A 13,668-nucleotide genomic window follows, 5' to 3' on the forward strand; every position below is an offset into this window, starting at 1 on the left:
GTAATTTACTTGGGGGCTATAAGGATAGTTTTATTTTGGCCTCCGCTCTTTCTTAAATGTACATTCTGCATCTTATTTGGTTCTATTTGGACTAAGTTTTGGTAGATACCTATGCCTAGGGAAACATCACGCATTGTTTTGAATAAGTATATATGGCAGGACAGCAAACAAAGATACACATTTAAACTCAATCAAGACAGCAATTGAACCAGATCCCAGGATCAGTAAATATAATTATATGTAGTTCATTTATGTATTCTTCCAATATTCATAGTGGATACAAATTCAAGGAGAACTTAAAATAGCACGTTCTCCTATCTAAATGCATAGTCTCTTCTAAGCAAAGTGATCAAAGCCAGAAACCGTGCTATATAGTACTATATATAAATTACTTTTTATAGATCCTATACACCTCAATAATGAAAAAGGAAAAATCAAACATCTCTGTTGTTTTTTCGGTCATTCAGAAGTGTATAAGTCATATCGTTTCTACTTTTACTAAGCAGCAGAGGGGGCAGTTACGTAGCGAACAACACCGCCCTCCAGAAGCACTGGCATGAATTTGTTAGTGACACTAGCATTCTTGTAATCCAGCGATTCATCATTGTATATATCCCTCCATTTTTTCACCAGCCTTTTGATGTCTTCTCTGTCCATGTTCTCTTCCTCTCCAGTGTATCTCCATGGCTTGGACCCTGCTGCGCAATAATGAACAACATTTACCTTATCAAGCTCTACATTCTCTGGATGGCGCCACAGCATGGCCAAAACCAAGTTGTAAATATTTGGAATTGGCTTGTAAATGTCCCTGAAGAACATGTTCAAGAAATCCTACAAAAGTTTCACCAAAACAAAATCCAACTTTAGTCATTTTGACAAGAGTTTAAGTTCTACACACCAACAGTACACAATCATGTCTTTTAATAGGCAATTACAGGTAAATTTTTCTAAGAAGCATTTAAAGGAACTTGTTATAACTAGTTAAAATACACTGATGATGTAAACAATTATTGAAGAATAACCTAAATAGTTGTTCACCCTTGATAGGAAGGTGTGGAGGTAGGCCGAAGAAAAAGTCGGGAGAGGTGATTAGGCAAGACATAACGTAGCTTCAGCTGACCGAAGACATGACCCTTGATAGGAAGGAGTGGAGGTCGAGGAATAGGGTAGTAGGGTAGGTGGTAGATTGTTCATACCAGTAGGATTAGTACGCACTCTCGCATTCTGTTGGTAGTAGGTTTCTATGAATACCCGTAATTTTCTTTCATTTTATTATCGATCTTATTATCGTGTTGTTTATATACTGCTTTTACATTACTTTTTAGTGTTGTCCTTCATTGTCTATCTTTTAATTAATGTGGTGTTTATATTTTCCTTAGCCGATGGACTATTGGAAACAGTCTCTCTACCATTCACAAGGTAGGAATAAGGTCTGCGTACACACTACTCTCCCCAAACCACACGATGTGCGATAATACTAGGTATGCTGTTGTCGTTGTTGTTGTTGTCGTTCACCCAACTGCTTAAACTAAAATTAGCCGACGGGCATATAATATATGTACTGATCCATGTATAATGTAAGTAGAAATTTTTACATTCCTATGCCATATAGGAAACCATATTACCCTTAATGTTTAAGGTTTGATATAATTATATTTAGTATACCTAATTACCAATTATATACCATTGGTGTTTTTTAAGGGTATTAATTACACTCTTAATTAATGGTACCGTATATTCCTTCTAATACCACTCCTCCCACGTTTCTCTCTCCAATTCCTACACCTTCACACACGTTTCCCTCCCACACCCACAATTTCTCTATCAAGATCCCATTATTTCGTCCATAGCCAAGGCATTGTCGGCACCTCTGTAATCTTGTCCCAATGGTTTTGTGCCCAGGGAAGATGAGCACAAGCCTGGTCGATTTGATGGTTATGATTTCAGGTTCCTTCACATTAAGGTTTATCTCCCAGAGTTTGATTCTCAATATGTTCTGAGCTCGAACAGATCTTTTTATCTTTTTCTTTTGATGCTTCAATAGTTGGCAAAGGTCAATTTTCTTGTAACAGTTCATGGGAGGATTTTGCTTAGGAAGATCTATCCCTTCATCATGTTTTTTGGATTCCATATTTAGCATAGCAGTTTCGTAAGAAGTAACAAGAGCATATAGGAGAATCACAGAATTGTAGCATAATTGGGATTTTCGACATAATTGCATTTTTTTGCAGAAGATTTGTAGAAGTTTTAGTCGTTTTTGATTTGTGAAAACAGAAAACAAAGCATCTGGAATCAGAATACAAATAATCTATAATTTATCTACAAAATATTTACAAACTGGTAAATTGAATTTTAATATCCCAATTCTCATTCAATTGTAGCATAATCGGGATTTTCGACATAATTGTGTTTTTTGCAGAAGATTTGTAGAAGTTTTAGTCGTTTTTGATTTGTGAAAACAGAAAACAAAGCATCTACAATCAGAATACAAATAATCTACAATTATCTACAAAATACCTACAAACTGGGTACATTGAATTTTAATATCTCAATTCCCATTCAATTGTAGCATAATTGGGATTTTCAACATAATTGTATTTTTTGCAAAAGATTTGTAGAAGTTTTAGTCGTTTTTTATTTGGAAAAATAGAAAACAAAGCATCTACAATCAGAATACAAATAATCTACAAAATATCTACAAACTGGGTACATTGAATTTTAATATCCCAATTCCCATTCAATTGTAGCATAATTGGGATTTTTGACATAATTGCGTTTTTTTCAGAAGATTTATAGAAGTTTTAGTCGTTTTTTATTTGTGAATTTCAGAAAATAAAGCATCTACAATCAGAATACAAATAATCTACAATTTATCTACAAAATATCTACAAACTGGGTACATATTTGGACACGACATGCTTTCCCTGAAATGTATGTTTCACATTTTAGATACATATTTTTGTCCAAAATAATACTAAATCATCCACTTTTTTCTTACTAACACGCATCTGCAATATTGTTACGTTAGACGTAAGTGTTGACAGCCTAGAACAGCTTGTATATTTTTAATTCTTTCAGTTGAGTTCCAAGTAATTAAATATTTTAAAAAGATGAGATCGAATCCATTAAAACCAGACAATTAATTAAGGAATTCCCAATATTAGCGCGCCTAAATAAGGACGTCTACAACTACAATGATTCCTTATTTAATGAATTATCTATTTTTTGTAGAAAAACTATTAACATGACGGGTAATTTTCATACTATGAACATATTTGGTAATATAGTTTCCTATATGGTATAGGAACGATACCATATATAATCAGTGTACTGTCTGCGTTATAAACTCTTTGGATTTGGACAAAGATAAAATTACAAGAAGAAAAGGCCAAGATTAATGTTACCTGTTCCGCAAAAGATGTTGGAGGGGTAACTTTAAGGGTCTTCAAGAGGTCATCGTAAGTAGGGAGACTGGGCATAAATACAAACATGCCCGCGTTGAAGTAGAGACTGGGCTTTGGGCCTAACTCTTCAGCCCACTGGACCTTATCTGGGCTTTGTTGGCAGTACCCAATATTGTACTGTGGGCTATTGCTCCAAGACTTCTCACAGAAACAGTCCATCACGGCGTAGAAATAGGCATCTGGCAAGTCAAAAAGGTGGTCTACGTTCTCAAACACCTGGATATCCCCATCCAAGTATATCATCTTGCTATACTCCACAAACTGCATTTACTCAACATCAAAATAATAGTATTCAGCAATTAGTGCCAAATCAATCTTTTCTATAGATTGGAAAGAAAAAGGGTGTAACGTATATGAGTCGGTCATATTAAAGGACTAACATGTAGTAATAGAATTCGTACATTGATCGTGTATATTAGACTTAACATATAAATTATATTGTCAATGTTTATAATTTTTATTTAAAAGACTTGACTTATATAATTATATATACTGGCAGTCCATTTTTCATTTCTGTGGTGTTATTGATATTGTCTTTTTGTCTTCTTGAGCCGATGGTCTTTCGGAAACAACCTCTCTACTCCTTCGGGGTAGGGGTAAGGTCTACGTACACATTACCCTCCCAAGACCCCACTCGTGGGATTTCACTGGATCGTTGTTGTTGTTGTTGGTAGTCTAAAAAATTTACAGTATGTGCATTTTAAGTGGTCGAGACTGATCCAACACTTAGACTTGAACCAGTACAACCTTTATTTTCTCACAGTTGGATCACTGCACTTTTGCAATGATCGGTTCAGAATTTCACTGTTATATTTTAGTGACTTTTTCAAGTATATATCTACTCCTATGTTTGATCATGTACAAGTAACTGAGTGTATTAGTTGAACCCGTTGATAATACAATGAATCCACCTACAACATATTTTAGGATATACTAAATTAAGCTTACTATAGATACTTATTGTTGCAGATAATCTTAACCTAATGATGTAAGAAATTCTATACGTATAAAAGTAATAACTCAAATGCAAACATAAAAGGAAACTTATTATACCTCCCAGATGCGGAGTTTAGAGTAGTTGATAACATAATAAGCCATAGCGAACTGTGTCTGGTTCTCAGGAGGATAAACCGGCTCGATCTCCCGGACGATGCAGCCCTGGTTGATGAGTATGTGGCGGTGTTCGTCTGGGACATCAGGTAAAACTGCTACCACAAGAGGGTAAGCAGATTTCACCTTCCTCAACCCTTTAGCCAAACCAACCACGCCTTTCACATAGTCCCCGTTCCCTGCCAAGAATGTCACATAGGCACGGCTAGGCAAACTTGCTGCCTTGGCCAAACCAGTGGCACCCTTGTTTACACGTCCAACAACATTGGGAGTCATCTTGAACTAGGGAAAAAAGTTTGTATTAAGAAGAGAAGATTATTTCTTGTGTTTTGTTGATGAGTTTCTAAGTGTTTTCCTTCTCTTATATAGGCGTTAGGCAATGTAATTAAATTGCATGGGAAACAAAATCCACATAGCTGTGTGCATGAGCACGACGTCGTGTCAATGCTTTTGACTTCGTCGGTTACAAAATAAGCGGTGCAAGTGGCGCCAAAGTGTTAAATTTAATACCTTGTGTTAACTTTTTTCTATCTTTTTTAAAAAATTTCATCAGAAATAAATTATGTTAACTCATTAAAGTTTTTATGTCATTGTATTTTATTATTAATTACCAAACTTGATAACACTAGATAATAGTCCATCTGGTCCTCCTACCATTTTTTCATTCCTAGATTGCACAAAAAATTAACATCTGGATTTCGTTTCTTAATTACTAATAAAATATCACCTACTTTCTTTCCTTTTCAACAAAGATAAGCTACTTTTTGAAATCAATTTGTTGTGATGGACAATTGGACATCGGCCTTTCTGTTGAACTAGGCATACATTAATCTGTTTAGAAACCGATGAGTTTTTAGTTTCCAAATATGCGATAATATCTTATCTTTAGCATTTAATAGGTCGATTATGTCGCCTAATTAAATCTCTTCCTTATTTGGATCATTAGAAATTAAACAATAAGATCATTGTGTAGTTAAGTGTAGCTGTCTGAATGCTACACCTTAGATGGTGAGGAAGTAATAACACTAGCTTATGCTAAAATCTGAGTAGCACTAATACGTGAAATTAAATTACAATTATATCTCATCTTTATTTATAAAAAAAAAGTTACGCTCTTACGTGCCTTCTTATTTGAATTCCACTAATGTCCTCCTTTATTTATAATTTTTAAAACCTCATTTATACTTAAGCTGTTATTTTAAAACTTCCTTAGCTTTGTATAAGTTATATTATACTCAAACAATTATGTGATACTTTTCTGGAGAAAGTTTAAAGTTAAAGTACTTAATTTGATCGTTCAAAGAACTTTATATATATAAGTACATATAAGAACTTTATATATATGTGATACTTTTCTGGAGAAAGTTTAAAGTTAAAGAACTTTATATATATATATATAGTGAAACTATTTGCTTTCAAATACAGAAACAAATTAAGTAGATTACAAATGCAATCTGTTAAACTTGGAAAGGAAAAAAACGTGGAGAAAAATTTGAAGATAAATATAAGTGTTTGGAAAACGTATATCATGATCATTAAAATTAGAAAGAATAAAAAGAATTTTTTGAATGTAGACAATTATTTTATGCATGTCTCGTGCTTACTGGACAGTATTTATATTGAGTAATCACTGTTCACTACCCATCGATCAATGTCAAAATTCACAACATTTAATTAAGTTCCTATCTAGAAGAAAAAGAGAACTTATTTTGACAAAGTATGAACTCCAATCCAAAATTTTAGAGCTGAATAATACAAGTATAGTCGATTCATAATAGGCTATATTCATGTAATTTAGCGACCATTTACGCCCCAACTTAGCTATGCTTTATTGTTATATGAAGGCTAAATGACAACAAATGGCTCTAATTATGAATTTTGTGCTTTGCAGGAGCAAGTCTTAATTATGAGGATATTGAACAGTGTTTGGAGCTAAATGGAACAAGGAAAGCCAATCGGAGGTGAATGCGCGTGAAAGAAGAAGGAAAAAAAAATAGAAAACAGCTGAACTTCATGAGCGCGGGCCAAGCGCGGGCGCGCTCCAGCTGCGCTCGTCATGCAGAATAGAACGCGATATGCGCGGCCCAAGCGCGGCCGCGCTTGTCACTTCGAGGAACATTATTTTCAGGGGTAGTTCCATAAGTTCGGGGGCAACTCTCCTTAACATATAAGAAACCCAGGTCGCCCAAAGAGAAGGTATCAAGGTTTTTGAAGGATTATTGAAGGCAAGAAGAGGCAAGGCGGGAGATTCAACATAGAGTTTTAACTTTCTTCCTCTTGTTTTGATCATTAATGATGAATTATACTGTTGTGATTGTGAAAACGATTATGCGTAGCTAAATATTTAATTTAGGATTTTGATGGAACCTCCTGGAGGATGAATTTTTGATATGTAAATATAGATTTGCCTTAATAATTTCTCTGTTTGTTCAACTATATTGTGATTCTTGTTGATTAAAGGGCCCTCAATCGGCTGTGCCTATTTAATATGCATTACTCGGGAGAGAGTGTATATTTAGGTAGTTATTGAACAACATCACTCCTAACGTATATGAGGGATCAATACGAAGGGTTTAAAGGGGGATTAGGGATAACGAAACCTTGGGTGCGATCTAAGTGAGCTGTAACTAAGGACAGCTAGCGTAATTCAGGAGAATATGTCTAGTATATTGTTGTAATTACTCGGGAGAAAGTTATGACATTCAGAGTGCTCATGATTGATAGAGAAGGTTTAGGCAAATTTATAGCAAACATAGCAGAAAGGATTTCGACAAGATAGGAAATCATAACCTTAGATCATTCTCATTCTTGCTTGCAATCAATCTATATCTAGTCTTAATTTAGTGCATTTTTATTACATAATATTTAGTTAATAAACACCCAAATAAATACATGAATTTATGTGAGTTCAATAGTTGTGATTGATAGGTTAATTTCCTATATGATTCGACTCCGGACTTGTTAACCGGAATATATTTGCAGCGACCGCTTTGTCCTTTTTATAAGGCATAGTTGGGCGTGATCAAATTTTGACGTTGTTGCCGGGGGATTTAAAGGTGTTATTGATTGCCATTAAAAAAAGTGCAGAAATTTTTAGTGTAGTCAATTTTCTTCAATTTAAACTGATCATTGAAATTCTAACGTTTGTAGTCGTGGTTGTTACAGGTGCATGCCTAGAAACTCCTCAAGAACTTGAGAATTGTTTGAAGCATTATCAGATCCTGAGAAGGTGTTCAAGGCATTGAACCGTGCAAACAGGAAAGGCAAACAACAACAAAACTCAACCGAAAGAATTGAACCAAACATGAAAGACGATAATCTAAACAACAGGGACAACGTGAATGACCCAAACAACAGAAACAACGCAAATGACCCAATCGATCATGGTGTGGCACCTCTTGTGCCAGAAGCAGCACTATATGACTGGGCACAACCCACATCTGACAACTTAGCAACTGCTATTGTAGTCCCTCATATACAAGCAGACTCATTCCAGATCACAAATAACATGCTACATCTGTTGCACAACAAGGGACTATTCTCTGGGTCATACATTGAAGATCCTCAGCAACATCTAAAGAACTTCCTCTCAATCTGTGCCACGCAGAGACAACACAATGTCACACTGGAAGCAATACGTTTGTTGTTGTTTCTATTCTTAGTGACAGGAGCAGCCCAGACTTGGCTTAGTTCACTCCCTATCAACTCTATCACTACTTGGGAGGAATTAATCAAGCAATATTTTAGCAAATTTCATCCACGCAACAAGACTGCTCAGCAAATTGATGAGATATTGAGCTTCAAACAGAGACCAACTGAGACGCTACATGAAACGTGGGAGAGATTCAAGGGTTTGCTGGTTACGTGTCCACATCATTTTATTCCGGAAAAGATGTTGGGGCAGAGATTTTACATGGGTTTAGAAGATACTATGAAAGCTAATGTTGATGTTTCAGCAGGTGGAGCATTTTTAAGCAAGACATTCAGAGAGAGCAAGATCTTGCTTGACAAGATGACACGAAACTCAGGATGGACACAAGGAATGCTCTAATCACTCCTGTGGTTCCTTAGTGGCTCTAGACCTAGCTAAATCCATAGCTGAAAATATGGCTACTTTGATGACACAAATGAGCATCCTCACCAAAAAGGTAGAAAAATCAGGCTAGAAGCAGTAGGTACACATATTTGATGCAACTAATGGGGGTCTATGCACATCATACATTAATCAGCCATATGTCTGCTCATGGAGTGCTGAAGGTGAGAATCAACAATATCAGGAGAACATGAATTATACGGCCAACTACGGGGGAACGAGACCAGGTGGTCAGAATTGGGGTCAGCAAAATCAACAATACGGATTAGCTCAGCAGCAGTACAATAACAACAATAATCATGGGGCTATGCGACCACAGGGGCAAATGGTGCTTTACCAAAGGAAACAAGGGTACAACCAGCAAAATAGCAGCATGCTTATCAACAACCTCCACAACAACAGATTGTGAGACATGAAGTTGGGTTTGTTAAACTCGAGGGTATGATGAAACAAGTGATTTGGTCCACTAGAAAGCTAGCTGATAGAATAGACTCACATGAGTCAGTGATTAAAAATATTGAAATCCAGTTAGGACAGATTTCCACGGCCCTAAATAATCGTCCTCATGGGACGTTACCTGCAGACACCCAAATCAATCCAAAAGAGCAGGGCCCGAAGCAGCTGATGGCAGTGAGTTTCCGAAATGGTAGGGACTTAGATCTGGAGCAAGAAATCACTCGCAAAAGCAGGTCGACTGAGACACTGGTGCCAGTACCCATTAAGATAGATGATTTAGCAGGTTTAAAATATAAGTATAAATCAAAAAGTATGATATACGCCACAAGGTGGACATCCCATATCATCGACAAAGAAGCGGGCAAGTGGAAGTCTCGAATAGAGAAATAAAGAGTGTGCTGACTAAAACTGTGAATCCAACTAGAATAGATTGGGCAATGAAGTTAGATGATGCACTGCGGGCATATCGAACCGCTTTCAAAACTCCAATTGGCATGTCGCCATACAAGTTGGTATTTGGGAAGGCGTGTCATTTACTAGTAGAGTTAGAGCATATAGCTTGGTAGGCGTTGAGATAGTTTAATCTTGACATTGAAGCTGCAGGAACAAGTAGAGTAACGGAGTTGCATGAGCTTGATGAGTTTAGATATCATGCTTTTGAGAGCACAAGATTATACAAGGAGAGAATGAAGATGATGCATGATAGGAATATTATTGAGCAGATTTTTAAACTCGGAGATATGGTATTGCTATATAACTCACGTCTGAGGTTATTTACGGGAAAATTGAAATCACGATGATCAGGGCCTTTTCGTATGGTTGAAATTCACCCCACAGGTGCTGTAGAGATTGATGCGGGTAATGACACTCACACGTTTAGAGTTAATGGGCATAGGTTGAAGCATTATGTGGGCATGGAGGAAGCAAAGAAAGTGTCGGTGACCCACTTGATCGAGCCTCCAAATTTGAGCGTACCTTAAATGCGCTTATCTACGTCGTGCCGCGACGTTAAATCAGGCGCTTCATGGGAGGCAACCCATTGATTTGTTGTATTTGTCGTGCCACGACACTAACTAAGAACTGGTTGGGAGGCAACCAACACGTAGTGATTTTAGTGTACTTAGAATTTTTATTTTGATTTTTGTAAGTACTAACAAGTGCAGGTGAGCTTAGGCAAGTGATAAGTCCATCCGATGCTGAAGGGGGAGGTAAAAATTTGAGAAATCTCGAGGCCCAGGTGTGCGGTCGCGCATAAACCGCGCTCAGACCGCATATATTGCATTGTATTCTGCCTCAGGTTTCCGCCCAGGAGCGCAGCCGTGCTCAAACCGCGCATATGGCTAAGTGTTCTATTTCGCAAGCGCGGCCGCGCTTGGACCACGCTTGTACCGTTTCGCTTGCCACTTGAGTTTAAGCTATTTTTCTGTTTATTTATTTACTTTTTTTAGTTGTTTTATCCTTTTAATTGTAATATACTAACTTATTCCCCCCAACCTGATATCTCTCTCCCTCTTCTAATCTATTCATGTTTAAACCTAAACCCTCACTCCCAAATCAATACACCCAATTCCTCTATTTCTTCCCAAAGAACCCTAACCTTCATACTCCCCATTCACGATCAAATCACACATAATCGACTCTCTTCTCTTTTCTACCAGTCTCTTCACCTACTCTAACCACATCTCTACCAGGTAAGATCCATTGTTTTAATTCTTGTTAGGATAATTGAGTTCTTGGTGATGTAGTAGTTTTTTTCTCTTTCTTTCTTTTCTTTAGTAGATTTGTTATTGTAGTATGCTCTTGTATGCTAGTAGGTCGGTTGAGGTTGTTGTAGATGTAACTCTTGACATATGTGGGTGACATTGGGGCAATTGTGGTGGAGTTTGCTTATAACTTTGTTAATTGGGGACTCCGGTGAATGGTGCATAAAAAGTGTTTGTTAAAATGCCTCATTGAGTTGTTAATGTTAATTGTGACCAATTGTGCGGATGAAGTCTGAGTAACTGCATTTGGTTTACATCTTTTGTGTTTCATTGATGATGTTCTTTATTTCAGGTAGTATGGCACCTTCCAAAAAACGCCAAACCGCTGGTGCTTCATCCAACGGCCAAGCTGGATCCTCCAAAGCGCGCGCTTCAGCTCCTGCTCGTCCTTATGATAGTAACAGGTTCGTCTCCACCGCAGCTCAGGACCGTTTTGCTAATAAGGCACCCAAGAAACCAATACCGAAGAGAGGCATGGATATAGGGTCGCTCCAATATGGTTGTACCAACCTGTACAATGGGTTGGTCAGGCGTAGGCTGGAAATTTTCTTTGAAGAATCGGATGAAGGAAATTTGATGGTTGTGCGCGAATTTTACGTTAACGTTAAAGAACATGTGAATGGTGTGATCACAATGTGCAGGACGAATGTGGATGCCTCCGTTGAGGCCATTCGGAGAGCATACCGGTTGCCCGCACCCGTGGTGGAGATGGAGGATGACTATGAAGCCTATGGTAGAAAATATACTCAATGGGAGTTTTTCTTTGAAACAATTTGTGTATCTGGCAAGGAGATTGTGTGGATGAAACATGGGCGTAAGTTCCATTCAGCGGCACTCATCTTTGAAGGGAAGTGTTGGCTATATGTCATCAACAACCATCTGATCCTGTCCTCCAACACCACGGAAGTGAATGCTCCTCGACCTGCATTGATTTGGTGTTTTATGAATGGCCACAATTTTGACGTGGCCAAACTTATTCACGAGGGATGTTTACTCGTTGTCTAGTGAAGAGGTATGGTTTCTTATTTCCTTCCCTAGTCACTAGGCTATGAGTTGCCCACCCATGAGCATGTTGCGGAAGCCGTAAGACCATTTGGGGTCGGTCGGGTTACTCATTTAGCAGCCTTAGAGTAGGAAATGGCAGGGCTGTGTACTATGGTCACTGACTTGGGGATGCGAGTTGATGCTTTGGCCACCCAGAATGCTAAATCAGAAAAGAAAATCATGGGTTGGCTACATGCGTTTGGGCAGGCGTGTTACCTTGACCCTGGCACTGTCTCCGATCAAGATTGATTTGTCAGGGAAGTTCCTTTACCTCGCATTTATTTATTTTGTATGACATGGGGACATGCCATCTTTTTAAGTATGGGGTGGGGGATACTTCATTTGTATGTTGTATATATGTGGGAACATAGCATGATTTTGGTCTTTAGTTAGTTGTCTAAATATGTGATTCGACTTGGCCCGACGATGGATATCACTCGACGGGTTTCTTGAGGGTCTAAGTCGATATAAAGAAAAAAAACAAGAAAAAGAAAAGAAAAGATTTTCTTTTGTAGGTAGTGTATCAATTCCCCCTTGGTTTTTCTTTGGACCGCGGTTCTTTTCCGAGGGTTTTGTTTGAACCAGGTGCAGTCAGTTTTTTGTTATTTTTTTATTTTTTTTAGATACTTATGGGCTATGAGCTGAAATGGAAAGAGAATCTCTTAACGTTGTGATGCCTTGAATACAATAGACACTTTAGTGTGACGCTTAGTCTCAGTTGTTGATTCTTGTTAGAGTGCCTTAAATTGTATGTTCTTAACTTGACGTAAGTACTCAGACGAGAGTGTTTTGATAAGCCAATCTGGAGTGAGTCATGTGCCATGTGTGTGTGAGATTTATTGTATTATGTGCAGTGCATTTGATACCTAGAACTTGCCCTGTGTGGTTGCAAAGCGAAATAATAGTTTTATTCAGTCTTGGAAGTGATATAAGCGTTTCTTTGTTGAACCAGATATGTATATTTCCTGCTTAATTGTTATGTACCGTAGTTAACCCCTTTGAGCCTGTAATCCTGGTTCATTGGTTAACCACATTACAAGTCTCACCTAATTGTTTGAATGAATCATTTGTTTGAACGCTTTCACCTCCCGTAAGCACTTGAATGGTGATGAACTGGTAAAAGTTAAAGTGTGCGGTGTTTGGTTTGGCTTTTGAGTGGAACTAACGAAATTAGGAGAAAGGTGCACAGTTTTGAATAAGTAAGAGCCACTTGAATGAAGAAAAAAAATGAGAATAAAATAGTTACATTGTTGTGGAAAAAAATAGTCTTTGATAAATAGTGGCTCTTGATTAAGTGTGCTTAAAGAAGCAGGGAGTTAATATATATTGATGTAAAGGTGGAGTCTTGGTTTGACATAAGTGTGAGGTTATGACTGTGAAAGTATATGTATTAAAGTACTTAGGGAGGTGTAGTCACTCTTATATCCAAATTAATCCTACCCCTCCCTTAGCCTACATTAATACCAAATAAAGTCCTATTTGATCCTAGACTGAATGAGCTCGATTAGTAGAGTAGTACACTACGGGCAAGCCTATGGTGCATCTTTTGTGGCATATGAATGTTCTTTCTGAGAGTGAGTGAATTTTGTCTATTTGAGTTCATAATTGCTCTAAATGTTTATTGCTTGTGGAACTACTCTCGTGTGTGATGTGAGGGCACTTGATTCATGAAGGAAAGGTACATCTTGACCTCTGTGTAGAGTAAGTGAGTACATTAGGAATATTGTGCGGCATGTGA

The 13,668-nt window shown here is 37.5% G+C and overlaps 1 protein-coding gene and 1 non-coding gene across 2 annotated transcripts; both read right to left on the minus strand.

Moving 5' to 3' along the window:
* Nucleotides 1-360: 360 nt before the first annotated feature.
* Nucleotides 361-4,892, minus strand: LOC107814672 (galactinol synthase 2-like). The gene is made up of 3 exons (XM_016640121.2): nt 4,518-4,892; nt 3,405-3,725; nt 361-831 (listed from the first exon to the last, which is right to left on the minus strand). The coding sequence occupies exons 1-3, from the start codon at nt 4,848-4,850 to the stop codon at nt 499-501; spliced, it is 987 nt and encodes a 328-aa protein (XP_016495607.1). The 5' UTR covers nt 4,851-4,892; the 3' UTR covers nt 361-498.
* A 3,458-nt stretch (nt 4,893-8,350) lies between these two features.
* Nucleotides 8,351-8,456, minus strand: LOC142179746 (small nucleolar RNA R71). The gene has a single exon (XR_012708283.1). It is a non-coding gene; the product is annotated as a small nucleolar RNA R71 (small nucleolar RNA).
* Nucleotides 8,457-13,668: the final 5,212 nt, after the last annotated feature.

Source organism: Nicotiana tabacum, chromosome 3 (assembly GCF_000715075.1).
Source record: "Nicotiana tabacum cultivar K326 chromosome 3, ASM71507v2, whole genome shotgun sequence".
NCBI lineage: Eukaryota > Viridiplantae > Streptophyta > Magnoliopsida > Solanales > Solanaceae > Nicotiana > Nicotiana tabacum.

Coding starts and splice junctions, on each gene's coding strand:
- LOC107814672 (XM_016640121.2), bottom strand. CDS start 4,850: ATGACTCCCAATGTTGTTGGACGTGTAAACAAGGGTGCCACTGGTTTG. Junction 3,726..4,517: donor CTAAACTCCGCATCTGGGAG/GTATAATAAGTT, acceptor GAGTAAATGCAG/TTTGTGGAGTATAGCAAGAT. Junction 832..3,404: donor CAACATCTTTTGCGGAACAG/GTAACATTAATC, acceptor AAACTTTTGTAG/GATTTCTTGAACATGTTCTT.